Source organism: Castanea sativa, chromosome 11 (assembly GCF_040712315.1).
Source record: "Castanea sativa cultivar Marrone di Chiusa Pesio chromosome 11, ASM4071231v1".
Lineage (NCBI taxonomy): Eukaryota > Viridiplantae > Streptophyta > Magnoliopsida > Fagales > Fagaceae > Castanea > Castanea sativa.
Window position 1 is genome coordinate 2,743,269 of NC_134023.1, and position 27,176 is coordinate 2,770,444.

The 27,176-nt window shown below is 34.3% G+C and overlaps 2 protein-coding genes and 1 pseudogene across 2 annotated transcripts; 1 reads left to right on the plus strand and 2 right to left on the minus strand.

Moving 5' to 3' along the window:
* Positions 1 to 4,739: 4,739 nt before the first annotated feature.
* LOC142614762 (inosine-5'-monophosphate dehydrogenase 2-like) lies at positions 4,740 to 5,960 on the minus strand. The gene is made up of 2 exons (XM_075787392.1): positions 5,611 to 5,960; positions 4,740 to 4,918 (listed from the first exon to the last, which is right to left on the minus strand). Exons 1-2 carry the CDS (start codon positions 5,929 to 5,931, stop codon positions 4,847 to 4,849), a joined length of 393 nt encoding a protein of 130 aa, XP_075643507.1. The 5' UTR covers positions 5,932 to 5,960; the 3' UTR covers positions 4,740 to 4,846.
* A 470-nt stretch (positions 5,961 to 6,430) lies between these two features.
* LOC142615894 (ent-kaurene synthase-like 1) lies at positions 6,431 to 21,568 on the plus strand (annotated as a pseudogene).
* A 784-nt stretch (positions 21,569 to 22,352) lies between these two features.
* LOC142617407 (inosine-5'-monophosphate dehydrogenase 2-like) lies at positions 22,353 to 26,093 on the minus strand. The gene is made up of 4 exons (XM_075790271.1): positions 24,994 to 26,093; positions 24,273 to 24,452; positions 23,308 to 23,565; positions 22,353 to 22,764 (listed from the first exon to the last, which is right to left on the minus strand). The coding sequence occupies exons 1-4, from the start codon at positions 26,020 to 26,022 to the stop codon at positions 22,693 to 22,695; spliced, it is 1,539 nt and encodes a 512-aa protein (XP_075646386.1). The 5' UTR covers positions 26,023 to 26,093; the 3' UTR covers positions 22,353 to 22,692.
* Positions 26,094 to 27,176: the final 1,083 nt, after the last annotated feature.

Below are 27,176 nucleotides of genomic sequence, written 5' to 3' on the forward strand. Positions count from 1 at the left end.
GAAGAAGCTGTCAGGTAACAAAATTTGTGTCGGAAACCTTTTTGTGAAAGCAATAATTGTTGAAGAAGGTTTTGGAAGAGAGAAAAATAATTCCCATGCATTTTAAGGATTTTGGATATAAAATCCCAAGGTTTTTGTTTAGATGACACGAGTTTTGAAAAAAAAAAAAGGATTTGTATTAAAAACATCTTTGTGAAAGCACCAATCTTGAAGAAAACAAAAGCAATGATATAAAAATAGGTTTCCGTGGATTATTATTTTAAAGAAAGATGTTTGGAGCTAAAATCCCATGGTTTTTACTGAGATGATAATATCTCTATGCAAAACAAGTGATGTTTTTAAAGACCCTTTTGTAAAAGCATCAATTTTGAAGACCTTTTTACAGTGAATGTTATCAAAATTGCTATATTTAAATTTATATTTTCAAAAGTTGCTAAAAAATAAACTAAATTTCTCAAATTTTGTAAAACTTTTAGTTTCATATTTTGATGCATCGCCATATACTGAAACTATCAATGGACCCTACAAAAAATAGACAAAATTATATAGGGAATGAAAAACTAACAATGCATAGTCAATACTCAAATAAAGGTTGAATTAGCCAAAATTACCAAATTCAAAACCTTTTCTCTCTTTCTCGATTTTCTTGGCAAACAAATATCGAGCTACGGTAAAAGATTGTAGGAGTATCTCAATCTATTTTCAACCACCTAAATTTCAAAAAATCGATTGGTTGCTTAGAAATTGCAGGAACAGATGATAGCATAGAAATCTCAAATTTCATACTCAAAAGCATCATGAACCATAAAATTGAAATTTAGGGTTGCTAGGGTCCGAAGATCATAAATGAGGTTACAGTATGTCTTTGAGATCGACATTGAGAGTGTAGCAAGTGGGCATGATGTGAGAGTAGTTCACGACCTTGAGGAAGGCCTTGACGCGAGACTTCTTGGCGGTCTTCTTGATTGAGTCCTTGCAGATCACCTTCTTTGGGTACTTGGCTAGACCAGCCACCAAACAGTGACCATAGGGTCTATCTCGGTTGCCATCATCGAAGTTGTGAATGATCACAGCCTTATGACTAGCAAACCGGCCTTGAAGAAGGACCACTACCTTGCTGGACTTCAAGAACTTCACCATCTTCTTCTTGTTCTTGAAGGAAAATGGGTTAGCTGCCACCCCTTAAGAGCCAAGCAAGTAGGGTTTTGGGAAATGGTGTATATATGTGAAGTTAACCGTAGAGTTTTATTTTGGTTTTTGGGTTAATACTCAATAGCATAGTTTTAGCTTTTAAATGGGGAAATTAAACTTAACCCACCTCTAGTTTTTTTTTTTTTTTGATAAGTCTTAACCCACCTCTAGTTAGGGTTAGGGTGTTCACCAAATTGCACCCACCACATTCAAATTGATTAAAACTACTCGTAAAATGAAATAACTGCATCACATCATATTATGCAATGCAAAGTATTGTTTTATGATAAAAAAAATTGCACAATACCACCCATATATATATATGTTTATTTTATATTAGATATATATGAATAATTTGATATTATATGAAGTAAGTAGTCAGCATAGTGTTAGTGCATTCCAGTTTCACGTTAAAAACGATTTCATTTTGATTAAATACAAAATCAAAATTTAAAAACCCCATTCACTTTTCCATCTTACACTCTCACTCTCACAAAATCAAAAGTTCAAAATTTTAATATATATATATATATATATATATATATATATATATATATATGTTTCATATATACTATATGTTTGTGGTACTTATAGTTTCCTGTTAATCTATCTCATGAATTTTTTTTTCTTGTATATATTTGGGTTGCTTTTTTTGTTACATAAGTTACATTTAAAAAAAAAAAAAAAAACTTACTATCATATTGTCATGATTATTTATAGTAAATTAGAAATTGGGTATGACATCTTGAAAAATAAATCATCCAAAAATCGATCAAATCGCATTTTGTACACCGCATTGCTCTTGTGACTACAAAATTGAGATACGGTGCAGTTATGGTTTTGGCCAAACTACACTGCAAAGTGCAGTGCTTAAAATGACCCAAAACTATACCGCAAATACCCATAGTTGGGACGATGGTCGATTATTGCCTCTTCCATGTGTACCCACCTAAAGAAGTAATTCTTGGTTCTTCGGTTTGATTAGGGGTTAGATGGATGGTCGAACCAATAATGTCATAAATAATTTAATTAATTATTTTAAAATTATAAAAATAATTTATAATATATTTATAAGTGCAAATTACAACTTATCCACCTGTGGTTTGACTGAAATTTAAGTTGCCTACCTGTGATTTATAATTTGACACTTTACCCACCTGAGATTAACTCAATTAAAATTCTGTAACCCACCACTGTTAAAAATAGGGTTAAATTTTGCTCCACTTTTATGTCTCGCTTCCCCAAAAACACGAACAACATAAAAATACAAGAGAAAATAAGATCAAAAGGTGGTTGGTAACAAATTTTACTCAATGTCATAGCATTTCAAACATGTATTTACACTCATTGCATCAAATGCACAGATTCAAACAAATACAGTAAAAGAATAATCAAATCTAGCAAACATATGAATTCCTTCATCAATTTTTAATTATAAAACTCTTGAACTAAAATCTTTCCAATCAACCTAAAACCCAAGCATCATCAACACAGAACTCACAACCCAAATTTGCAAAAACCTAGCAACTTGCGCCAACACGGAGGCTCCCTCTTGCATCTTCGTGCGCCCCATATTCCTATTGAGTCTGCCAGTAAAGAAACCCTTCGTGGGTCCCATCGAGACTCCCATCTTCGTGTCATTAAATTTATAGTTTGGCAATGTAATTTCTTTGAATTTAATGCAGTTTTTTTTAGGCGTGGAATGCATATTACAGTGGCAAACCTTTGATAGATGATGACATGTTTGATAGAGTAGAGGTCAACTTGATTAACTCTTTTCAATCTAAATTTCCAACTGAAATTATCATTTCCATGATGTCTATTGCTCTATGAGGTTTAACAAATTGTTATATGATGACATTTGAAGCTAAGGTGGTATGGTTCGAAATCAATTGTCAAGTATCCTCGTTGTAGTCTTAGGCTTCAACTTACGCAGATGCAGATGTAATTCTCTTTTGAACATTTATTCTTGTTCGTAAATCTTCTCATGTATCCTCTCGCTGTGTGTGTCTTTTCTATCGACTCACAAACTGAATTGTTAGAGATACCAAGGCTCAAGCTTGTTTGTAGGTAGTTACTTGTAATGCAAATGCTAAGACACCAATCATTTTTTGATATTATTTTTCTTATGTTTTTACATTTTTTGTGTTTTTGGAAGAGAGAAACATAAAAGTGGAGCAAAATCACATATTTAGCCCTATTTTTAACAAAGGTGGGTTGCAGAACTTGAACCGAGCTAACCTCACGTGGTTAAAGTATCAAATTTCAAACCATAGATAGACAACTTTATTTCAACCAAACCACAGGTGGGTAAGTTATAATTAGCCCTATTTATAATTAAATGTCAAATTAACAAAATGTAACTAAATGTATTAACATTATAAAATAAAATAATCCTTCACTCAAACCAAAAATATTGTAAATTTTATTTCCCAAAAATAGTTTAAATATAGAAATTTGAATATTCATTTGGAAATATTGTAGAGAAGCACCACCTAGAGTGGTGGTGATGAGCAGTGTTGGCAATGAAGAATGATCTTGATTTTGGGCTTGGGCTTAGAGAGAGAATGATGGTTCAAGTGGAAGACTATTGCCTAGTAAAGGGAGTGGTGGGCGGCGGAGATTTGGACTTCTGGGGAAGCCGCGAGAGAATTGATGCGAGAGCTATTTGTTACCTCTTCTTTTTTGGGCTGGACAATTTGTTGACTTTAACATCGTTGGTGTTATTTTTTTTAATAATTTGTTTATTCTTTCGTTCTTTCTTATATGTTTTATGTTTTTAACCACTACCTAATACTTGCGTAGTACTTCTAAATTATTATTCTAGATTAAAAGTATTTGGCAAAACTGCTTAATAAATTATTGTATACTTTCGGAGTACTATAAATGCATACTCTCTCCTCTCACAGGAATGATGAGTCCTACTAATAAAATTCATGGTGAGACACACTATTTATGCGAGAAGGGAAGAACGTATTTATGGTACTCTTGGAGTACCTAATAATTTTCCGAATTACCATATGTTTGGTGGTATATCTTTTTTCTGCCACGCATAAAGGCATATTCTTATAATCTAGTACTCTATCTATTCAAAATTGAGTAATGATAGGGATGCAAAATTTTATAATCTTTTTCACAACAAAGTTTCAATCTCTCACCTTGTAATAAAGCCTTACAATTAAGTAAAACACCATGAACCACATAAAAGAAATAAGGGGCAAGTGTAGCGGGAAAAACTGTCATATCTGCATTTGGCAATAATGTACAAACCTATCTAAAGGGAAATTATTGTGTACTATAGTAAACTAGAACAATTCAATGAATAATAAAAGGCATCATTTCATAAACTTAAAACGTTGCTAGTCTATTGAGCATACATTAAAATTCATTAATGCTTGATAACATTTTATTTTATTTTATTTTTAATAAAAAATGTAACAAAAAGCTATAATAATTCATATATCATCCTCTCACACATGATTGTCAATGGAATAAAGGCAGATTGAAGATATCATGCATAACAGATGGCCAGTCTGGTTGTCCCGAATGTTACCCATTATAAATTAGCAATTCCACTGCAGGGTGAACCACAGAGACAATTTCCGGCCAGAACACAGCCACGGCAACAATCACACATGCATAAGGGAGTCTAATATCAAAATGGTTTCTTTTCATAAGAAACTAGGCCATGGACACCACCTTCAACTTGCGCAGCTCCTGTCCGGACCTGAACAAACCAAATAAAAGAACATTGTCAATCCATATAATCATTACATCTTCTGCAGAATAGCTAAGCCAAGCCAATGTCTAAGGAATTTTGTAAAAAATCACATTTTTTCATTATAACAATGGAGAAACCAAGGGAGGGGGGGGGGGGGGGTGAAGAGAAAAAAAAAAAAGAGCAAGGAGAAGAATGAAGAGGTGACATTTTGCTCATGCACTAAAGTGGGGATCACACCAACCATGAAACTCACCACCACCAAGGGTGGAATGCCATATGCACTATGCCCCATCTCAAAAACCCATTTCAATTATTTCAAGAGGAAAATGGTGTTATTAAAGCCACAAGGAACATCCAACAAGACATATTAAGATAAAAGTTTCAGAATGAAACCCACCTTTATGACCATATATCACATTTTAGTTGCATCCAATGGTAGGATTCTAGATAGCTATATTTTTCTCTCAAATAAGTACAAATTTCCTCCTTTATCATTAGGGTGGTATTTGTAGTGATGAGCTAGGATAATGTTAATGGCTTTTAGCAGAAGAATGGGTAATGACCTGAATAATTGATAACAAGGCCACCTCTTATCGAAGTTTACAGCCACATACATCTTGATATATAGTTCCATAAAGAACATCAGATCATGCTCAAAGCCACAGAGAGAAAAAGTAAAATACAATGATAAACCATACCTTTAGCCTTAATACCCCTCCTCTTAAGAGATCATGAGCAGACTTCAGAGAGGAAGCACCAAGATCTTGGAACCCCTGCTTTACTGCTTGCATAGTGTAAGGTACAAACTTCAGAACAGAACCTTTATCTGCAACTGCTCCAACAACGCCCTGAGCAACTTTTAGCTTAGTTGTATCACCCAAATACCTTTGATCACTCCCTTTAGTCATAGCTTCTAGGGATCCCATACCTCTGTATTTTTTGGCCCGTCGACCATTCTGGTATTGCAAATTTAACAATTTATTATTACTGAAATATTGACTTAAGCAAAATCCAATCATTTGCCACTCCACGAAAAGTAAAACTTTCATGAAGCAATAAAAAGTTGAAAACAAGGCTACTTTTAAGGAGATCACACCTCCAAATAGCTTTGACACACACGACAGGCACAAATGAATTACATGCAAGGAATGTGACTAAATTATTAGAGTCTTCTGTACATAAATCAAAATGACTTCTCAGCCATTCACTGACTCTTTAATCACAAAATCTGTAATAGATATGTGCTATTCACGTACAGTACCCAAAATATATCTGAACGCATATGAGGCACTAAAGGTCAAATTTCGATCAAAACCAAAATATATCTGAAAGCATTAAGAGAATCCAAGACTAAATTGCACCTGCAGCTTGCAAAAAACTTAAGTTTTGTTTTTAACATATAATTTTACAAAAAAGAATATAACAACACATACTTCTTTTTTTAAAAGTAGAATCACATCCAATGATGAGTTGCAAACATTCCCAGCAATACAAAATTTACATATAAAAAATTACAGAATGCCAAAACAGAGACAAATGCTTAATGGCAATAAAGGAACTGTGAAAGAAACAAACTTGGAAGGGAAGAGGACCTACCTAGCGTATGTTTTGGTGGGACTGGGGAGGTCACAAGACTGGGAAATGGTCTTGAAATATCAAAGAAAGAATGGATCACTGTTTAATTCACCGTCCACCACAACAGCTGCTTTTACTCACCTTAAGAATTCTGGTTGTCTTAGTTACCTCCAGTCACTCCTAGATAAATTCGGGGATGCAAGTCCCTCCCTCCACCCTTGTCTATAGTTTGCTATGTATTTTTAGTAACATTTCCAATAGCTCTAGCAGTTGTTTGGATATCTTGAATTTTAATTTTTTTTCAGTTCCAACAGTTTATCCTCTAGTTATATATGCTCGTCTTTGTATGGTTGACAACCTTGAAATGTTGGGAATTGATCGGCACTTCAGGAAGGAGATCAGAAGTGTATTGGATGAAACATACAGTTAATGTCATTTTTAGGTGATTGCACCAATTATGGTGTGATAGATAGTCATTTTGAAGATTATAAATGCATACCATTCTCTTCAATTAACTTTTCAAGCAAAAAATTAGTTTGGGTTTGTAGATTGCTTTTAGTTCTCTATTACTGCATAAGATAACATTTGCCAACAAGCAGATTCTGGCTAGAGGGCGAGGAGGATATATTCTTAGATACTGCCACCTGTGCAATGGCATTTCGGATTTTACGTGTTAATGGATATGATGTTTCTTCAGGTACTTTGTGATTTAGGAGACAGCCTACAAGATTTTGATAGTTTAGGTGAGGTTTAATAGCTTTATCCTGCTTTGTAGATCCATTAACCCAACTTTCAGAAGATTATGGGGCCGTTTGGTAACGTTGTTTTAGTAATGTTGTTTGTATTTTTTTTTTTGAAAATACGTGTGGGTGAAAAACTATGTGAAAATACGTATAATGTTATTTAAAAATTGAAGACATGTGTTTAAACACGTGTACCAAATGGGCCCTATATCTCCGGTTCCCTTGGAGGATATGTGAAGGACATTGGTGCTGTCTTGGAATTATTTAGGGCTTCAGAAATTATCATACATCCTGAGGAATTTGTTCTGGAGAAACAAAATTTCCTGACCAGTCATTTTCTGATACAAGAATCATCCAATGGTTCAATTCATGCAGATGGACAGAATATATACGTTGGCCTACAGGTAGTTTCCTGCAATAAAACCCTTTTCACTAATTCAGTGATGCTTGATTGTATAATCCAAAGTTGATTCCCAGAAGTCTTCAATCTTTGATTGTTTCAGGTAGATGATGCTCTTAAGTTTCCTTACCATGCAAATTTGGATCGTATATCGAACAGGAGAGCAATTGAGCATTACAATAAAAGCAATATAAGGATTTTAAAAACTGCATATAGGTAAACCAATGGTGGTTTCTTTGTCCACTATTCTTTTCTATTGATGGAAAATGGAGATTGTAATTCTGACAAATAATTAGCCATTATAAGTATTACTATTAACTTTGTACACTTCTTATTTCAGTTGTTTAAATACTTGCAATGAAGATTTCCTAAAACTGGCAGTACAGGACTTCAACATCTGCCAGTCAATACATCGCGAAGAACTCAAACATATTGAGAGGTGCATATCTTTGTGTAGTTTCAACTATCTTCATATCATTACTGTCACTTTCTTGGAATTTTCGTTATAGCAGGATCAAATGTTGGCATACTGAACTAGAAGCAACTTTCATTGTTTCATGGGCTTATGGAACTGGACGCAACTTTCAGTCCTTTTGTTAGCTAAAAATCATTTAATCTGGAATCACTTGTTTGCCTTTATTACGAGTGGATAGTGATTGCTACTTGACCATGATATCAAGAAAATTAATTAGTGTTAGTCTTTGAGATAACTTCTTGCTTTAACTAATGAAAAGAAGTAGAATGTCATCCCTTGTTTGTTCAATTTTTGTTCTCATGTAAGCAGGTGGGTTATAGAGAGCAGATTAGACAAGCTAAAGTTTGCTAGAAAGAAACAAGCCTACTGTTACTTCTCTGGTGCAGCCGCCTTTTTTTTCCCCTGAACTTTCTGATGCTCGAATATCATGGGCCAAAAGTATGGTGCTTGCAACAGTGGTTGATAATTTCTTTGACATCGGCGGTTCTGAAGAGGAATTGGTAAACCTTATACAACTGGTCAAGAAGTATGTTTTCCCTTTTTCACATTCTTTTCTTAAATCTCTCTCATCAGTCAGTTATTTGTGTTTGGAGTCTTTAGGTAGTCTTTACAATATAAAACTGATGATGCTATTGGAACTGGACCACAGGTGGGATGTTAATGTCAGCACAGACTGTTGTTCCGAGAATGTTGAAATTATATTTTCGGCACTTCACAGCACAATCTGTGACATTGGAGACAAAGCATTCATGTGGCAAGGGCGTAATGTGATAAGTCACATAATTGAACTTGTGAGATAAAATCTTCCTTTTTTTCCATATTTCCATTGTCATGCATTTCTGGTATATCACTTTTGCAGGCGTTTTTTGGTAACATTACCGGTCTCCCTATGGCCCAGGCTCATGCAATTACTTCACTTTGATGTATCCTGTAGATATATAAAGATTGATTTAAGTATTAGCCTCAAGAATAGAGGTTATGTATGTGGAATAATGTAAGAACTGGATCCATTTTAATCTCTCATGGAGACTACCTTGAATTGGGAATTTAGATGGTCTTTGGTTTTTTTTCTTGTAAATGCAGTGGTTGGATTCACTAAAGTCTATGATGATAGAAGCTGAATGGTCAAGAGATAAGTACATTCCAACTATGGATGAATATATGAAAAATGGGTGTGTATCAATTGCCTTAGGACCTGCGGTCCTCACAACCCTCTATTTTATTGGACCTAAGCTTTCAGAAAAGGTTGTTGGAACCCCAGAAATCCATCATCTATTTGAGTTTATGAGCGTTTTTGGGCGTCTACTCAATGATATACAAACCTTTAAGGTAAGAAAAACAGAAAAAAGGGATAGAACTTACTAGTTTTGCCTCCTATATGGTTAGTTTTGTAGTTTGTGATCTTTTTAGATAATGTTGAAGAGGGAATCTGAACAAGGGAAATTGAATGCTGTAACATTGCCAATGATTCATGGTGGAGGAGTAATAACTGAAGAAGAGGCCATTAAGGAGTTGAAGAGTATTATTGGCAGTAAGAGGAGAGAACTGCTGAAACTAGTTTTGCAGGAAAAGAGCAGTGTTGTTCCAAGAGCATGCAAGGATTTGTTTTGGATAATGACATATATTGTTAAGACCGTATAAAAGAGAACATGAAAATAGAGAATGGAACACAGAACAAGATATAACAAACTAAGAGATATTACGAGATTTAACAGCTTTTTTAAATCAGACATAATAGACAATAAATGACATCTTACAAGGACTTTTTCTCTGTCCGTTCCAAAGATACAAGAGGCGTATTTATAGGCAATAATGTGTAGAAATAACTTACATTCAGTGTATATGGAGTTTCTACAACAGATGGTAGGGACTGGCTTCTTCTTGACAAATGTCAAGGAAAGTAGGGGTCTTGAAATTAGGTGGACAATTGTCAATCCAGGTAAGGGGCCTGGCTTGTTTGTGATCTTCATCCAGACATGTTGATGATATAGGAGTAAATATCATCTGTCAAATGAAGATAAGGATGGCAAGGGCCATCTTCGTGGTTGACATCTGTCAAGGATAGTAATGGCTGTTGGTATAGTTTGCAAATAGCCTTAAAGTCTTCTGTCAGATAAGATTTACATACTTATTAGAGATGGGCTTGGCAAATGAAGATTAATATCTCTGACTGCTGAAGATGAGTATTACTGTAAAGGTAGTTATTGAAGAACCCTTCGTTCTTGATGAATTTTAAGTCGTCTACGTTAGATTATCTGTATCCCATGTCAGACAACTGAAGGAACTGCTTCGCACCAGTAATTGATCTGTATCCCATGTCAGACAACCGAAGGAGCTGCTTCACACCAGTAATCAATCGTTTTAATGCACATTGTATGCATAAACAGCTGATTCAGCCCCACCAAATTCTTCGTACAAGTTACCACTTAGCATTTTCAGTATTTTCATGTTTTTCTCATCTGTAATTTCTCATCTATAATTGTGTATAGACACTTGGCATTTCAACCCAAGAGAAAGAAATTGTTGTATGTTTATTACGTGCATAAGGTTTATATAAGGTTTTTTTTTTAAATGTTTTATTTATTTTTTTAATAATTTGTTTTTTTCTTTCGCTCTTCCTTGTATGTTTTAACCACGAATACTTGTGCAGCAGTTCTAAATTATTATTCTAGATTAATGTCCTTAGCAGAACTGCCATATGTTTGGTTTTATATCTTTTTTTTTCTGCCACGCATAAAGACATATTCTTATAATCTAGTACTGTATCTATTCAAAATTTGTAAAGAAAGCAACACAACAAAAATTCTATAATCATTTTCACAACAAAATTTCAAGCTCTCACCTTGTAATAGAGAGCCTTACAATTAAGTAAAACACCATGTACCACATAAAAGGACTTTGGGGGGGGGGGGGGGGGAAGGGGGGCAAGTGGAGCAGGAAAAACTGTCATATGTGCTTTTGGCAATAATGTACAAACCTATCTAAAGGACAATTATTATGTACTTAGTAAACTAGAACAATGCAATGAATGATAAAAAACCTATCTAAAGGACAATTATTATGTACTTAGTAAACTAGAACAATGCAATGAATGATAAAAAGCATCATTTCATAAACTTAATATGTGTTTGGTATACTTTAGTTAGTAGGATAAAAGTGAGTTAGGTTGCACTAAATTCTACTTAACTAACTAAGAATAAAAAATAACACATTTTGAAACAATAAAAAACAGTCTACAGTTTTTGACGTAAAGATCATTATGTGCCAAATACTCAACATTTGACCATTAAAAACTCATGAACAATTTTAAGTTAAAATCAATATATATAAAAGCAAAGACCTCATGCGAGAGTGCATGAGGTTCTACCATGTGGCGTTCTATATGAGTTCTTTGCAATCCTCTTTATTATGAAATAATGTTTTCCAACTTCAAAAATTAAAACAATGCAGCTTTTATGTTTAGCACTTATTGCTTCATCAAAAATCAATTCACTTCTTCCTCTCTCCTAACTCTTCACTTCTTTCCATCAAAAAAAAAAAAAAAACTATTCACTTCTTCCGGACAAATAAAAAACTTTCACTTCCCTGTTCAAATTTAAATGCACAATATGTATAAGCACCTGGCAAAGTGAGACCAAGCTTTGCACTATTACACATTTACAATAATATTATACTTTCCAAGTAATTTCTGTTGAGATCAAACCCATCTTAAATTTTTTAAATTTCATTCATTCTCTTTCTTAACTCTTCACTTCTTCTAGCAAAAACACAAACAAAAAACTCTTTCACTTCCCCTTTCAATTAAACGCACACTATTGTACCTATTTCTTTTGAAAATTATATATTGATGGATCAACAATTCCTCTTTGAGTTCATGGATAAAAGCTCCTTTCTTAGTGTCTGTAAATAAATAAATATTGCCAACTCTCTCTCTTTGTTTCTTTCTTTCAATTTTTTTTTTCAAAATTTTATTTGGGATACTAAGTTTACAGTTTGCAATGTTTAAGGGAAGATAGACTCGGGTAGATTGAAGCTTCAACTTTACCATGTTTTGGCCGGGGACTAAAGTCACTAAACACAAGGAGAAAATGCCACCAGCCCCTAATTTATCAAACCCTTCTTCAGTATCTAAGGGGTACAAAATACTAATACTCAATTTGTTCATTCTTTGTTGTTGTTTGGTAATAGGTTTTTGATAATCGAACTAGATGGTGGTTTGTTTCTTTTCATTTGAACTGCGACCGGTTGAGATTTTTACTGAGCCACACTGTTTTTGTAATTTATGATTTGGCTTTTGGTGAGTGATTTAAATATGTTACATGAGGATGTGATTAAGAAAATTAGTTGAATTGGGTAATATTTAGACCCCAAGGTAAAGACAGGTTGAGTAACTAATCTGGTTTTGTTGGGCGGTGTAGAAAGATCAATGAGGAAGAAGCTTAATCAATAAATCAAGCTCCTCCAAGCCACATGTAGTCGAGCACAAATACATGTATCTCTATGGATTGGGTCACATTCAAAGCGCCAATGGAGGCAAAACTTTTGTGGGATTCAAAGTGCAAAGAGCCCAAGAGTAATCATATATTTTATTTTGAATCCATAGTATTTGATAAAATGCTTGACAGAAAATTTATAATTTTTATTTGGTTGTATGATGTGAAAAACTTATATAATTGACATAAGTGAAACAAATTAAATTAGCTACGGGTAAGAAAGAAGTTATTATTTTTAGGTGAATAATTTTCTTTTACCTATTGAGGGGTTAAGTATTATTTGGTAGCAAATTTTTAAAATAATCACCACAATCTACACATATTCTATGTCCTACTATATGATAGAAACTCAATTGTCAAAAATAAGAACAAAGAAAGAAACAATAGAACCCTAAAGGTACAAATTAAGAACTAAGTGGGCAGAAAAAAAATTATGTGGTGTCTCCATTATTTGAAGGTTAGCCTAGAATCTATATAAACTCAAAATGGTATTAAAAAATTGTTAAATATATTATACTGGTACACCTTTGTTAAAAAATTGTTTTATTTATTTATTTATTTTTTTATAGAAGATAGAATTTTTATTCTACCCTAATTGACATAAGTGAAACAAATTAAATTAGCTACGGGTAAGAAAGAAGTTATTATTTTTAGGTGAATAATTTTCTTTTACCTATTGAGGGGTTAAGTATTATTTGGTAGCAAATTTTTAAAATAATCACCACAATCTACACATATTCTATGTCCTACTAAATGATAGAAACTCAATTGTTAAAAATAAGAACAAAGAAAGAAACAATAGAACCCTAAAGGTACAAATTAAGAGCTAAGTGGGCAGAAAAAAATTATGTGGTGTCTCCATTATTTGAAGGTTAGCCTAGAATCTATATAAACTCAAAATGGTATTAAAAAATTGTTAAATATATTATACTGGTACACCTTTGTTAAAAAATTGTTTTATTTATTTATTATTTTTTTTTATAGAAGATAGAATTTCTATTCTAGCTTAATCTAAGTGTATATGTGTGTGAAGATCCCTCCTAGAGACTTGAACCCCGACCCTTGGCTCCCACACCCCATAAGTACTTATACTTGTGGAGTGAGTATCGCACCAAGGGTGTGCGGTGGTTAAAAAATTGTTAAATATGTTGAATCATGTCTACCTCAACCATCATTGAAACTACTTGCTTTATTTATTTATTGTTAAATATCAAAGTGTGTTTGTTGCTTTGCCTAGACATGAATCACTATGCAACCTTAGCACTGCTATAGTTAAAATATTATTGAAGATGCTTCTTAGGGTCAATGCCTTAGTTAGACATTTCGTATGACAAGGGACAGGTTCAAGGAGTTTGATATGCATAATGTATGCTTGCAATTAATTGGTTTACGATCAACTGAAGATGCTTCATAGGGTCAATGCCTTACTTAGACATTTCGTATGACAAGGGACAGGTTCAAGGAGTTTGATATGCATAATATGCTTGCAATTAATTGGTTTACGATCAACTGATGGTAGACAACAAAAGATGCCTACATGCTCTGAAATTTCTACTATAATTGCAGGTGATCTTAGCAATGAAAATATCCACCATTTATGTTATAATATATGTACAAAAATTTCAAAAACCATTTTATATAAAAGCTTACAGCATTATCCGCGCAACGCGCAGGCAACCTTCTAGTTTGTTATAAAATTTGTGTCCTTTTTTTTTCTTCCACTCATTCTCTTTCTCTCTCATCGCAACAACCCACCAATCATTGTATTCTATTTTCATTCTCTCTCTTGCCACAACACAATAACCCATCAATCAGTTTTGAACACAAATGTTTCTCAAAAAGAAAAAAAGTTTTGAACACAAATTTAAAAAATATAATTCTTTATATAAAATTAAGTAATGACCGTCTTAGGTTTTAATATATATATCGATGAATAATGTATTATTTGTGTTCTTTCTAATTATTCTTATATCATATATATCTAATTAAAATCAAAGTGTATTTAAAGTATATTCTCATAAAAATAGATAAATCATATAAAATCCGTTACCTTTATATCGTACCTTCATTAAATCAAAAAGCATTTAGGATATATGTTCCTAAAAATAAATAAGTAAATATTCTTAATAAAAACCTACTTTATTTTCTTTTTCATATTTCATTTAAAAAATAAATAAATGTGAACACTATGGATTTTTTAAAGAAAAAAGGACAATTTTAATTTCATGTTTAGGAGTTAATTTAGTTTTTACTATTTTTTTACTCTTTTTATATTGACTTCTATATTTTCAAGCAAGTAAAGATTAAATTGATGTAAATATTTTTGTTATATATAAGAAAATATTAGATGTTAATCAAGTTACATGCATACTTTATGTATAATTTTTTTTTCTTTTTGCTTCAAGCCTTCAATTTGCCATTATCTTTCTTCTCTTGTGAGTCAGTGACAAACCAAAATCACCCATCTCTTTTTACTAGTTTCCTCTCTCAAATTTAATCATATACAAACAAAATCATATTGGTTTCGAGGAGTGAAGCATGAAGATAGTTATGAAATCTCCTTCTTTAACTTGGTGTTGCGAACCCACATATTTTTCACACTAAAATAAAAAAATATTTTTAAAAAATAAAACACACATTATTTTGTTATAAATCCTTGAATTTTTTTTCATCTTAAAAAAAAAAAAAAAAAAAACCCTTAAATTTTGTGTAAGTAAAATAAAGGTTTGGTTAATGGATATTTTAAGGTATTTGTTAATGGACCATTTTATTATAGTTTTGAACTTTCTTTTATACAACTTTTATGAAAATAAAAAAGTTTATTTAAAAAATCAGTTACTTTTTTCTTTTCCCATAAAAAATTTCTAAAAACATTTTCTAAACTAATGCCTTATTGCCCTTATGGTATCCATTAACTTTTGCCACAAAATAATAATGAAATTATTATTAAAGTAATAAAAATATATAATAAGGTTAGCTTCAATTACCTAACACGCAAAACACTAACCCTAGTGGATTTAGAAAATTTAAAACCAAAATACACACTAAATCTTTTTTTTTTTTAAGTTAAACCCTGGTTAGTATGAGTCTAAAAAGCCACTAAGCCTAACTCATTGCCATATATCCTAGAATGTTAGACAAACTCTTGGAAAGTCAAGGACAGATCTGTTGTGATAGGAAATTCACATGTTTAATGGCATTGTCCAAAATGCATGACGCAAATATTTGCAATTATAAACTCATGAGTCACTGCAAAATCCTATACATCAAGACAGATCTGTTATCGTTTATCCCTTTTTATTTCACTTGAAATTCAATCAACCAGTAAACAATTTGATTTTAGTCGGGTATTACTTTTATTTCCTTGCTCGATTAATATGTTCTTGTTTTCATAAGTTGACTTACACGGGCAGTTCTTAAGTGGTGAAGTTGGATGCTACATGATTTAATTACATAAATTTTACTCCTCTTGGGTCGTGATGTTTGGATTGTTTAATTCATAGAGCATCGAACAATTTGGAATTTAAGGGCGGTTCAACCATTAAGCCATTTATGCAATGGTATAAGGGATTTTTTTTAAAAAAATAACTAAAAAATCCAAACTATATTATTAGTTAGCCAAGGTTTGAAACTATTTTGGTTTATAACAAATCGAGTCCAGTGGACTCGATTTCACTTTAGCAAATTGAGTTTTAAAGACTCGATTTTCGTGAGGTGCGTAGCTGATGTGGAGCAAAAAAATCCACGTGAAAATCGAGTCTCTAAGACTCAAGTTCCCTCCTCTAAAAACATGAGTACCAAACACAAACCCAAATTTGAGAGCAGAAACAAGAAAGCAAAACAAGAAAAAATGGGAAGCTTAGGTGCGGTTCTGAAACACCCAGATGATTTGTTCCCATTGTTGAAGCTAAAGAGGGCAATGAAGCACACGGAGAAGCAGATCCCTCTAGAACCACACTGGGGTGTTTGCTTCACAAGGTGTCTCAAAGCTTTGCGCTCGTTATTCAACAGCTCGGTACCAATCTTCATAACGCTGTAAGACTTGGAAATTTTTGATCTTCTCTATGTTTGCTTTGGTGGGTTTGTTTAGTTTTTTTGTTTTTTACAGATTTTTGGGTTTGGATTTTTGCTCCGATTGAGATCATGACTTTTGGTTTGGGATTTTGAGAAATGGGTTTGGGTTTGAATTTTGAGAAATGGGTTTGGGATTTTGAGAAATGGATTTAGATGAAGAAGGAAGATTTGTCTTGGGTTTTTGGGGCTTGGAAGAAGGGAGTGGGACGGTAGATTGAGAAAGAAAAGGATGGCAGATGGAGAAAGAAAAGAAAAATAATGATGGAAGAAGATAACGGAAATCGAGTCTTAAAGACTTGATTTCCAAGTGGATTTTTTGCTCCACCTCAACTACGCACCTCATGGAAATCGAGTCTTTAAAACTCGATTTGCTACAGTGAAATCGAGTCTGAATGACTCGATTTGTTAGAAACCAAAATAGTTTCAAATATTGGCTAACTAATAATATAATTTGGATTTTAAAGTTATTTTAAAAAAAAATCCCTACTATAAGGCCCTTAAATGAAAGAAAGCCTTTAAAATAGAATATATTATATCTATTTATCTTATATATAGTATTGCACAAAAATAATGATGAAAAGTAAGTTCTCTTTCGGTCAAAATTAAAATTAGAATTAATAGTTGTTTAGAGAAATTCATTACTAAAATATATTTTTCAATAACTAAATTCCAGCATTGTCAAGAAAGATAATGATTATCTAAAATATGATATTTATAAATATATGAAAATAATCCAATTAATGTATTAAACTGTGTGAAAATGTTGGATTATTTTTTCTAATTTAAATATCGCTTATAAAATATTAAGTAACAATACATTTTACATTTGTATTTGGTCACAAAATGTATTGAGTTGGTCCTATTTTTTCAGATCGTGAATTTAAACGAGGTTTAAAATGAATCTATTTGAAATTGAATTGAGATATTCAATAGAAATGACACCGTTTAGAATTACAAGTTTTTTAAACTTTTTATTTTATATTTAAAATACTATACGATATGAAAAAGCTTCATAGAAATGAAGCCATATTTTGCATGAAGACATTTAACATGGCAATAACATGGTTAATATTTTTTTGATTTTGGCATGCTCATAGTGGTATTAGTACAAAGAAACCAATTCAATCAAGTCTAAAATATAATATATATATATATATATATATATCAAGCTGGTGGTTTTTTTCCGAAGGAGTATTCACAAATACCACAATTGAGATATTGGAAGAAACTAATACCATTCCTCAAATAAAAAGATTTTTGGCATCTTGATTAATAAGTTGGCATTTGTTTCATTTTATTCCATCAGTTAAAGGCTTTCAGATTTTAAACAATTGATTAATTTTCGAAATAAAACATTCATCACAATGTCTAGATTTATAAATTTTGGGATTTGTTTACAAGGAATGCGCAGTATTGGCTCTTCCTTGGTGTTTTCGCTTGTAACTCAGATGCTGAAGGTGCATAATAAATTAAACCAAAGGGAAATTGCTTTGGTCTTGGTGGTTTAAGTAAAGAACTTGCCACAAATTTTGGGGGTGTTTCAAACTATATAACTACTATTGCACCCAATTGGGTGGTGCTTCTCACTACTGGAATCATCAATTTCCTAAGTAATGGTCTTGTTTGGCTCTTTTTGAAAGAAGAAGTAAAGGCTTTGTCCTCGGCTCAATTATGCGGTTACCTCTTTTGTGCTACAACGGGACTCTGCCTTACTTAGATGTTCATCATAAAAAAAAATTCTAAAAAAAGACTTGGTGAAAAAGACGTATGAACCTTTTGTAACATTTGTGGGTTTGGAGGCCACCATTGAATCGCAACTGCTGAATACAAACTCCATTTCAATCTTCTTAATCAACACTATATTTCCATCTATCACGTATATATGTATTGCATTTATTGATGATATCACATACCCTTCTCCGACCATTACAAAAATGAAATATGCGTCCTACTTCATGTCCATCATGTTATTAGTCCCCATTTCCTAGTATTCTCTTTTGATTGGTCTGATTACCCTTTGTATAGTAATTCTTAGTTTTGCAACTTAGGCGTACTTTGTACAGAGTACAGGGGAAGGAGAGGAAGTTTTATCAGAACAAAATGAAACAAATCGTAGAACCTCTCCAAGTAGCACTTTCAAGACAAATATGGCTCTCATCTTAATAATTTCCATGTGTGGATTTGGAACAGCATCCACTATCTTAGACAATCTCAGTCAAATTTGCGATGTGCTTGGCTATGATTTAAGAACCAGTGTCTTCTTGACAATCATCTTTGTGTGGACAAGTTTGGGAAAATTGATATCAGGGAGTGTAATGGATTGGGAAAGGAAAAGATTCAAGCAATTGGTCACTTTTGCATTGCATTCCCCTTTCATGGCTCAGTTTACTTTGCCACCATACTTATTGGTTTTTCAACTGGAGCACTTTCTTACAGCATATTTGCTGTCCTCTTAGATCTTTATGGTTCAAAGAGGGTCTTCAGATTCTATTATTCTGTTCAGATTGCCAACCCTATTGGTTCATTTTATATTTAATTACCTGATAGCGTCCAGATCTTTCGACAGAAATTCATCGATGGAGTTGGCTTCTTTGAACCAAAACCAATCTGCAGTGACAAGACACACCTGCACAAGCAACAATTGTTATGGAGTCTCTTTTCATATATTGGGAATCATTGGCATTATTGGAGCCCTTGTGTCCTTACTCTTGCCAAGGAAACATGAGAAACTATACAATGACGTGGGAGTGACTGAAGATGAAACGGAATAAATCTGATTCTAAGTGACTGAAGATGAAACGGAATAAATCTGATTCTAAGTCCGTGTCCCAAGTCTTTTATTGTATTTGGTTACAAATCTATTACATGTTTTGAAGTGTTTATATTTGTTATACCATGCTTAGTGAGTTGTTCTAAGTTTATATGTAATAGTTCAAGGCCTATTTTCTTGTGATCCCTTTTAAGTTAAAGATACTCTCTATCTTCCTTAGTTTATATATGATTAATACTGTTCATATAGTAGTTAGAAAGAATGGAACGTTTTAGTTTATGAATGCCCCTAATTCCCCTGATGCTACAACTAATAATTCTACAACTAAAGGCAATGAGTATTAAATATTATTATTTTAGATTGGTATACGACAATAGTATTATACTACAAGACTAAAATCATGGAATCTTCTTCCATTTGGCCCAAGCTGGCTCAAGGTCAAGGTCTAGGTGTAAGGCCTTACTTGTTTCAAAAAATTTTAAAGGGTCTCAAGCCCCCCTATTGGATAAGCAAAAGACCCCCAAAAAATGTACAAAAATGTGGAACTGGAAGCAAATTTCAGTCCTTTTGTTGGCTAAAAATCTTTTAATCTGGAATCACTGATTTGCCCTTACTAATGGATAGTGATTTCTACTTGACCATGATATCAAGAAAAATTAATTAGACTGTCAGTCTTTGAGATAATTTCTTGCTTTAACTAATGAAAGGAAGTAAAAAATCATCCTTTGTTTGTTCAATTTTCATTCTCATGTAAGCAGTTGGGTTATAGAGAGCAGATTAGACAAGCTAAGGTTTGCTAGACAAAAACAAGCCTACTGTTACTTCTCTGGTGCAGCCACCTTTTTTTCCCCTGAACTTTCTGATGCTCGAATATCATGGGCCAAAAGTATGGTGCTTGCAACAGTGGTTGATGATTTCTTTGACATCGGCGGTTCTGAAGAGGAATTGGTAAACCTTATACAACTGGTCAAGAAGTATGTTTTCCCTTTTTCACATTCTTTTCTTGAATCTCTCATCAGTCAGTGATTTGTGCTTGGAGTCTTTAAGTAGTCTTTCCAGTATAAAATTGATGATGCTATTGGAACTGAACCACAGGTGGGATGTTAATGTCAGCACTGCCTGTTGTTCTGAGAATGTTGAAATTATATTTTCGGCACTTCACAACACAATCTGTGACAATGGAGACAAAGTATTCACATGGCAAGGGCATAATGTGATAAGTCACATAATTGAACTTGTGAGGTAAAATCTTCCCTTTTTCCACATTTCCATTGTTACACATTTCGGGTATATCACTTTTGCAGGCTTTTTTGATAACATGACCGGCCTCCCCTATGACTCAGTTTCATGCCTTTATAAAGATTGATTTAAGTGTTAGCCTCAAGAATAGAGGTTATGTATGTGGAACAAAGTAAGAACTGGCTCCATTTTAATCTCTCATGGAGACTACCTTGAAATGGGAATTTAGGTGTCTTCGGTTTTTTTTTTCTTGTAAATGCAGTGGTTGGATTCACTAAAGTCTACGACTATGGAAGCTGAGTGGTCAAGAGACCAGTACATTCCGACTATGGATGAATATATGAAAAATGGGTGTGTATCAATTGCCTTTGGACCTGCAGTCCTCACAACCCTCTATTTTGTAGGACCTAAGCTTTCAGAAAAGGTTGTTGGAACCCCAGAAATCCATCATCTATTTGAGCTTATGAGCATTTGTGGGCGTCTACTCAATGGTATACAAAGCTTTAAGGTAAGAAAAACAGAAAAAAGGGATAGAAGTTATTAGTTTTGGAGTTGGTAATCTTTTTTTGATAATTTTGCAGAGGGAATCTGAGCAGGGAAAATTGAATGCTGTAACGTTGCGCGTGATTCACAGTGGAGGAGTTATTACTGAAGAAAAGGCCGTTAAGGAGTAGAAGAGTATTATTGGCAGTAAGAGGAGAGAACTGCTGAAACTAGTTTTGCAGGAAAAGAGCAGTGCTGTTCCAAGAGCATGCAAGGATTTGTTCTGTATAATGACCAAGGTGTTGCATCTGTTTTACATGAATGATGACGGATTCACTTTACATGAGATGATCAATGCTGTAAAGGCAGTCATTGAAGAACCCATCGTTCTCGATGGATTTTAAGTCGTCTTTGTTAGATTATCTGTATCCCAAGTCAGACAACTGAAGGAACTGCTTTGCACCAGTAAACGATCATTTTAATGCACACTGTATGCACAAATAGCTGATTCAGCCCCCCCAAATTCTTCCTGTAAGTTATCACTCTTTTTTGCTCATGATGTATAATTGTGAATAGGGGGATTCTAGCATTTCAACTTAACAGAAAGAGAGTGTTGTATGTTTTATTACGTGCATAAGGTTTATATAATGTTTTTTTTTTTAATAATAATTTGTTTCTTTCTTTTGTTCTTTCTTGTATGTTTTAACCACTAATACTTCTTTTTGTTTTGGTATCAAAAAAAAAAAAAAAAAAAAACCCACTAATACTGGTGCAGCACTTCTAAATTATCATTCTAGATTAAAAGTCCTTAGCAGAACTGCCATATGTTTGGTTTTTTTTTTTTAATCTTTTTTCTGCCACGCATAAAGACATTCTTCTAATCTAGTACTTCTATTCAAAATTTGTAAAGAAAGGGGCACAAAATTCTATAATCTTTTCACAACAAAATTTCAAGCTCTCTCACCTTGTAATAGAGCCCTTACAATTAAGTAAAACACCATGAACCACATAAAGGAATAGAGGGCAAGTGGAGGGGGAAAAACTGTCATATCTGCATTTGGCAATGATGTACAAACCTATCTAAAGGAAAATTTATTCGGTACTCAGGTAAACTAGAACAATGTGATGAATGATAAAAGCATCATTTCATAAACTTAAAAACGATGCTGGTCTATTATTGAGCATTCATTAAAATTCAATCATGCTTGATAAAATTTTATTATTATTATTTTTTTTTTAAAAGGGTAACAAAACGCTATAAGAATTCATATATCATCCTTTCACACATGATTGTCAATGGAATAAAGGCAGATTGAAGATACCATGCTCAACAACAAAAATTTGGGTGGTTCTCTTCAGATGCCTCCAGGGGAGAACGATCAACAACTTCATAACAGATAGCCAGTCTGGTTAACCCGAATGTTACTCATTATAAATGAGCAATTCCACTGCAGGGTGAACCACAAAGACAATTTCCGGCCAGAACACAGCCAGAGCAATAATAACATAAGCATAAGGGAGTCTAATATCAAAATGGTTTCTTTTCATAAGAAACTAGGCCATGGACACCGCCTTCAACTTGTGCAGCTCCTGTCCGGACCTGAACAAACCAAATAAAAGATCATTGTCAGTCCATATAATCATATACCGATCAGTCGTCAAAATTACATCTTCTGCAGAATAGCTAAACCAAGCCAATGTCTAAGGAAATTTGTAATGAATTACACTTTTTCCTTATAACAATGGAGAACCCGAGAGAGGGAGGGGGGGGGGGGGGGGGGGAGAGAGTGAGAAAAGAAAAAAAAAATAAGGAAGAAGAAGAATGAGGAGACATTTTGCTTATGTAAAGTAACTCACACACTAAAGTGGGATCGCACCAACCATGAAACTCACCACTACCAAGGGTGGAATGCCATATGCACTATGCCCCATCTCAAAAACCCATTTCAATTATTTCAAGAGGAAAATGGTGTTATTAATGGCTTTTAGCAGAAGAATAGGTAATGACCTGAATAATTGATAACAAGGCCACCTCTTATCGAAGTTTACAGCCACAAATTTCTTGATATATAGTTCCATAAAGAACATCAGATCATGCTCAAAGCCACAGGGAGAAAAAGTAAAATACAATGATAAACCATACCTCTAGCCTTAATACCCCTCCTCTTAAGAGATCATGAGCAGACTTCAGAGAGGAAGCACCAAGATCTTGGAATCCCTGCTTTACTGCTTGCATAGTGTAAGGTACAAACTTTAGAACAGAACCTTTATCTGCAACTGCTCCAACAACCCCCTGAGCAATTTTTAGCTTGGTTGTATCACCCAAATACCTTTGATCACTCCCTTTAGTCATAGCTTCTAGGGATCCCATACCTCTGTATTTTTTGATCCGTCGACCATTCTGGTATTGCAAATTTAACAATTTATTATTACTGAAATATTGACTTAAGCAAAATCCAATCATTTGCCACTCCACAAAAAGTAAAAAAGTTGAAAACAAGACTACTTTTAAGGATCTCACACCTCCAAATAGCTTTGACACACATGACAGGCACAAATCAATTACATGCAAGGAATATGACTAAACTATTACAGTCTTCTGTACATAAATCAAAATGACTTCTCAGCCATTCACCGACTCTTTAATCACAAAATCTGTAATAGATATGTGCTATTCACATACAGAACCCCATTTTATCCTAATGAATTTTTGCTACAAAACACATTAGATAAAGGATATGAGGCACTAAAGGTCAAATTTCGATCTAAACCAAAATATATTTGAAAGCATTAAGAGAATCCAAGACTAAATTGCACCTGCAGCTTGCAAAAAACTTAAGTTTTGTTTTTAACATATAATTTACAAAAAGAATACAACAACACATACTTTTTTTTATAAAAGTAGAATCACATCCAATGATGAGTTGCAAACATTCCCAGCAATACAAAATTTACACATAAAAAATTACAGAATGCCAAAAGAGAGACGAATGCTTAATGGCAAATTAGCAATAAAGGAACTGTGAAAGAAACAAACTTGTTTCACAGCATGAGCAGTATATCATCTACTCAGCAATAAAAGAGGAAATTGTCTTAGCAGTGTCATACCTGATATTCATAAGACCCAGGAGCCTCCTCGCTTCCAGCTAAAAAGCTTCCCATCATTACAGTAGATGCCCCTAGGACCAAAGCCTTGACAACATGTCCAGAATTCGAAATTCCACCATCAGCAATGACAGGCACATCGTACTTTGAAGCAATAGAAGCAACCTTGTAAACAGCGGTAGCCTAGAAAGTAGCAATAAGAAAATGAAAAATGTATTAATTAAGTATATGAAAAGCATGCCACCACTAAAAAATGTAGGCATCATTTTCTTTTCTCCTTGAACAAAGCATTGGTCAATGTAGCTCATTAAACATGATATTGTGATTACTTCCCCCCACATTCAATCTTCTTTCGGACAAAACCTTAGCTACCAACACCAAGTTAAAATCTACCACTACCACACCATTTATCCCATTGCACAACATTCACCCAAATTTCGTCACTACATAACCCATCAAATCAAAACAACCCCACAAATCAAAACACAATTAAACAACAATCAAATGAAATCCCAAAATCCAATATACATACACACACCAATCCACCACTATTAATCTAGTAACAAGTATTAATCTCCTATCATGCACCCATTTCACAACAATTATCAATTGATCCTAAATAAACTAGTAAGACTCAAACCACATTTAACTCTAACTAAACAATACACTATCATGCCATCTAATCCATTTCACAATCAAAACACACACACAATTGGGTATATACCTGCCCGCGCCCAACAGCGCAAACCTCCTGCGTAGTACAAATAGACCCGGACCCCATCCCGACTCTCAACCCATCGGCACCCGCCTTAATCAAATTCTCCGCCTGCGCAGCCGTCACCACATTCCCCCCAATCACATCAAGCTCCGGATACACTTTCTTCACATACTTAATCATCTCAATCTGATAAATTGAGTTCCCTTGCGAACTATCCAACACCACCACGTCCACTCCTTCCTTCACCAATCCTTCTAACCTCTCCTTATCGCTCTCCCTCGTCCCGATTGCCGCCCCGACCCGCCACCCTCCGTCGGGTCCCACCGTTCCCCCCAACCCCAATCTCGGATTCCCCCTCACTCTCTCCACGTCCTCCCTCATCACCACATCCACCACCTCGCTCTCCGCCGCCACGTCAGCATTTCCCCTCACCAAAACCCCCAAATCCGAGTCTTTCTCTCTGAAAAACGATTCAATCTGATCCAAACTCTGATTCCACGGAACTACGATGTCGTTCGAGGTCTTCATGTACGATTTCACCTCCGAGCCTTTTCTTTCGTCTTCGAGATTCAGCCAATCGGACTTCGACACGTAGCCGACGAACTTCGACCTCGGGGAGCCCGATTCGGTGACCAGAACGTAGGGAGACGAAGCGTCGAAGTCGTCGAGGGATGAAATGCGGTGCGAGGGAGAGAGGAAAGTAGGAGAAGAGAGGAAAGGGACGCGCCGAGACTTGACGGAGCGGACCATGGCGGCTTGGACCTGAGCGGAGACGTTGGAGTGGATGATTCCGATGCCGCCGAGCGAGGCCACGGCGGCGGCCATGGCAGATTCGGTGACGGTGTCCATCGGAGAAGAGACGATCGGGGTGTAGAGAGGGAGGCGGCGCGTGAGGTTGGTGGAGAGAGAGACGTCGTCGGTGGAGAAGTCGATGTAGTGCGGGAGGAAAATCACGTCGTCGTATGTGTAGGAGTAGCCTTGGTTGAACAGACGCGTCGACGCGAACCCGTCTTCTACAATCTCCGCCGGCGCCATTGTTAGGGTTTTTAGAGAGAGAAAGAGTGAGAAGAGTGAGAGAGAGAGAGAGAGAGAGAGATAGGGTTTATTGGTTAGCGCGAGAGTGAGATTGGTTAAATAAATGTGGAGGGAAAGTCCAAACGTGGAATTGGTGTGGCGGGTCTCATTGTAATTGGGTGCATCTCCAATGTTAAAAGAACACATTTTGCACTTTAAAGTTTTTTTTTTTTTTTTCATATTTGATTTGATTTTCATATTAATCTTAAAGTTTTAATTTTTTTTTTCATTATTTTTTCGGGAAAGTTAGAAAATTTCATGAAGATATATTTAAACAAATATATAAACTACTTAATTTGCAATATCTATGATCACTTGGAAAAATAGATAGTAAGTTTTTTTGTTACATCGGACTTGCTTCTAATAATATGACTGAATTGTGAGCTATTCGACATGGTTTAATTACTGTAAGGGATATGTGTATTAAATTGTTAAATGTTACTATTGAGTATTGATTTTACTTTTATTCTTACATATCTATCTTCCTTTGGGATTTTGGCTTTGAAATTGTTTCCTTTAATTTTTGATGGTAGGATGTTCCTTAGCAGGGAATGGGTGGTCTATCTACATTACATATACTGTGAACCAAACTCTATAGCAAATGGCTTCACAAAGAAGGGGAGGGAGCAAGCTAGCCTTTTGGGACTGTATTATGAATGTCCATTTTTTGTATTGTGTAAATATTTTTGAGACTTTCTATATATAGGAATTCCACGAGAGTGCCCTTTAGTTCCTGTAATTAGACACCTTTCACAGGTGTCTCATGGACAACTCTGATGTACTAGCTCTATTATCTAAATACATTTATGTTCTTACGAACCAAAAAAAAAAAAGTCACACTATTAGAACAATTACATTGAAAGAAAAAATAAATAGACTGAAATTGACCACACCGAATGCTACACATCTTTGAATAGATGGCGATGTCTATTGGGTTATGTCCTTTCTTATTGTTGATGTACCAAAGAGACCTCCCAATTTTGGCATACATTGAGAAGTAAGTTCTCCAAAGTCATGACCTCACAAATTTTTTTATTTATTTTTTGTCCTTCTATGTTTCAAGATTTTTATTTTAGTTATTTATGTTTGATTCGGTTTTTTGTTTAGTGGCATAT

Excerpts from the sequence above, each read along its gene's own strand:
- LOC142617407 (XM_075790271.1), bottom strand. The coding sequence starts at position 26,022 with ATGGCGCCGGCGGAGATTGTAGAAGACGGGTTCGCGTCGACGCGTCTG. Across the intron at positions 24,453-24,993 it reads GCGCTGTTGGGCGCGGGCAG|GCTACCGCTGTTTACAAGGT; the intron begins GTATATACCCAA and ends GCTACTTTCTAG. Across the intron at positions 22,765-23,307 it reads GAGGGGTATTAAGGCTAGAG|GTCCGGACAGGAGCTGCACA; the intron begins GTATGGTTTATC and ends TGGTTTGTTCAG.
- LOC142614762 (XM_075787392.1), bottom strand. The coding sequence starts at position 5,931 with ATGATTGGATTTTGCTTAAGTCAATATTTCAGTAATAATAAATTGTTA. Across the intron at positions 4,919-5,610 it reads GAGGGGTATTAAGGCTAAAG|GTCCGGACAGGAGCTGCGCA; the intron begins GTATGGTTTATC and ends TGGTTTGTTCAG.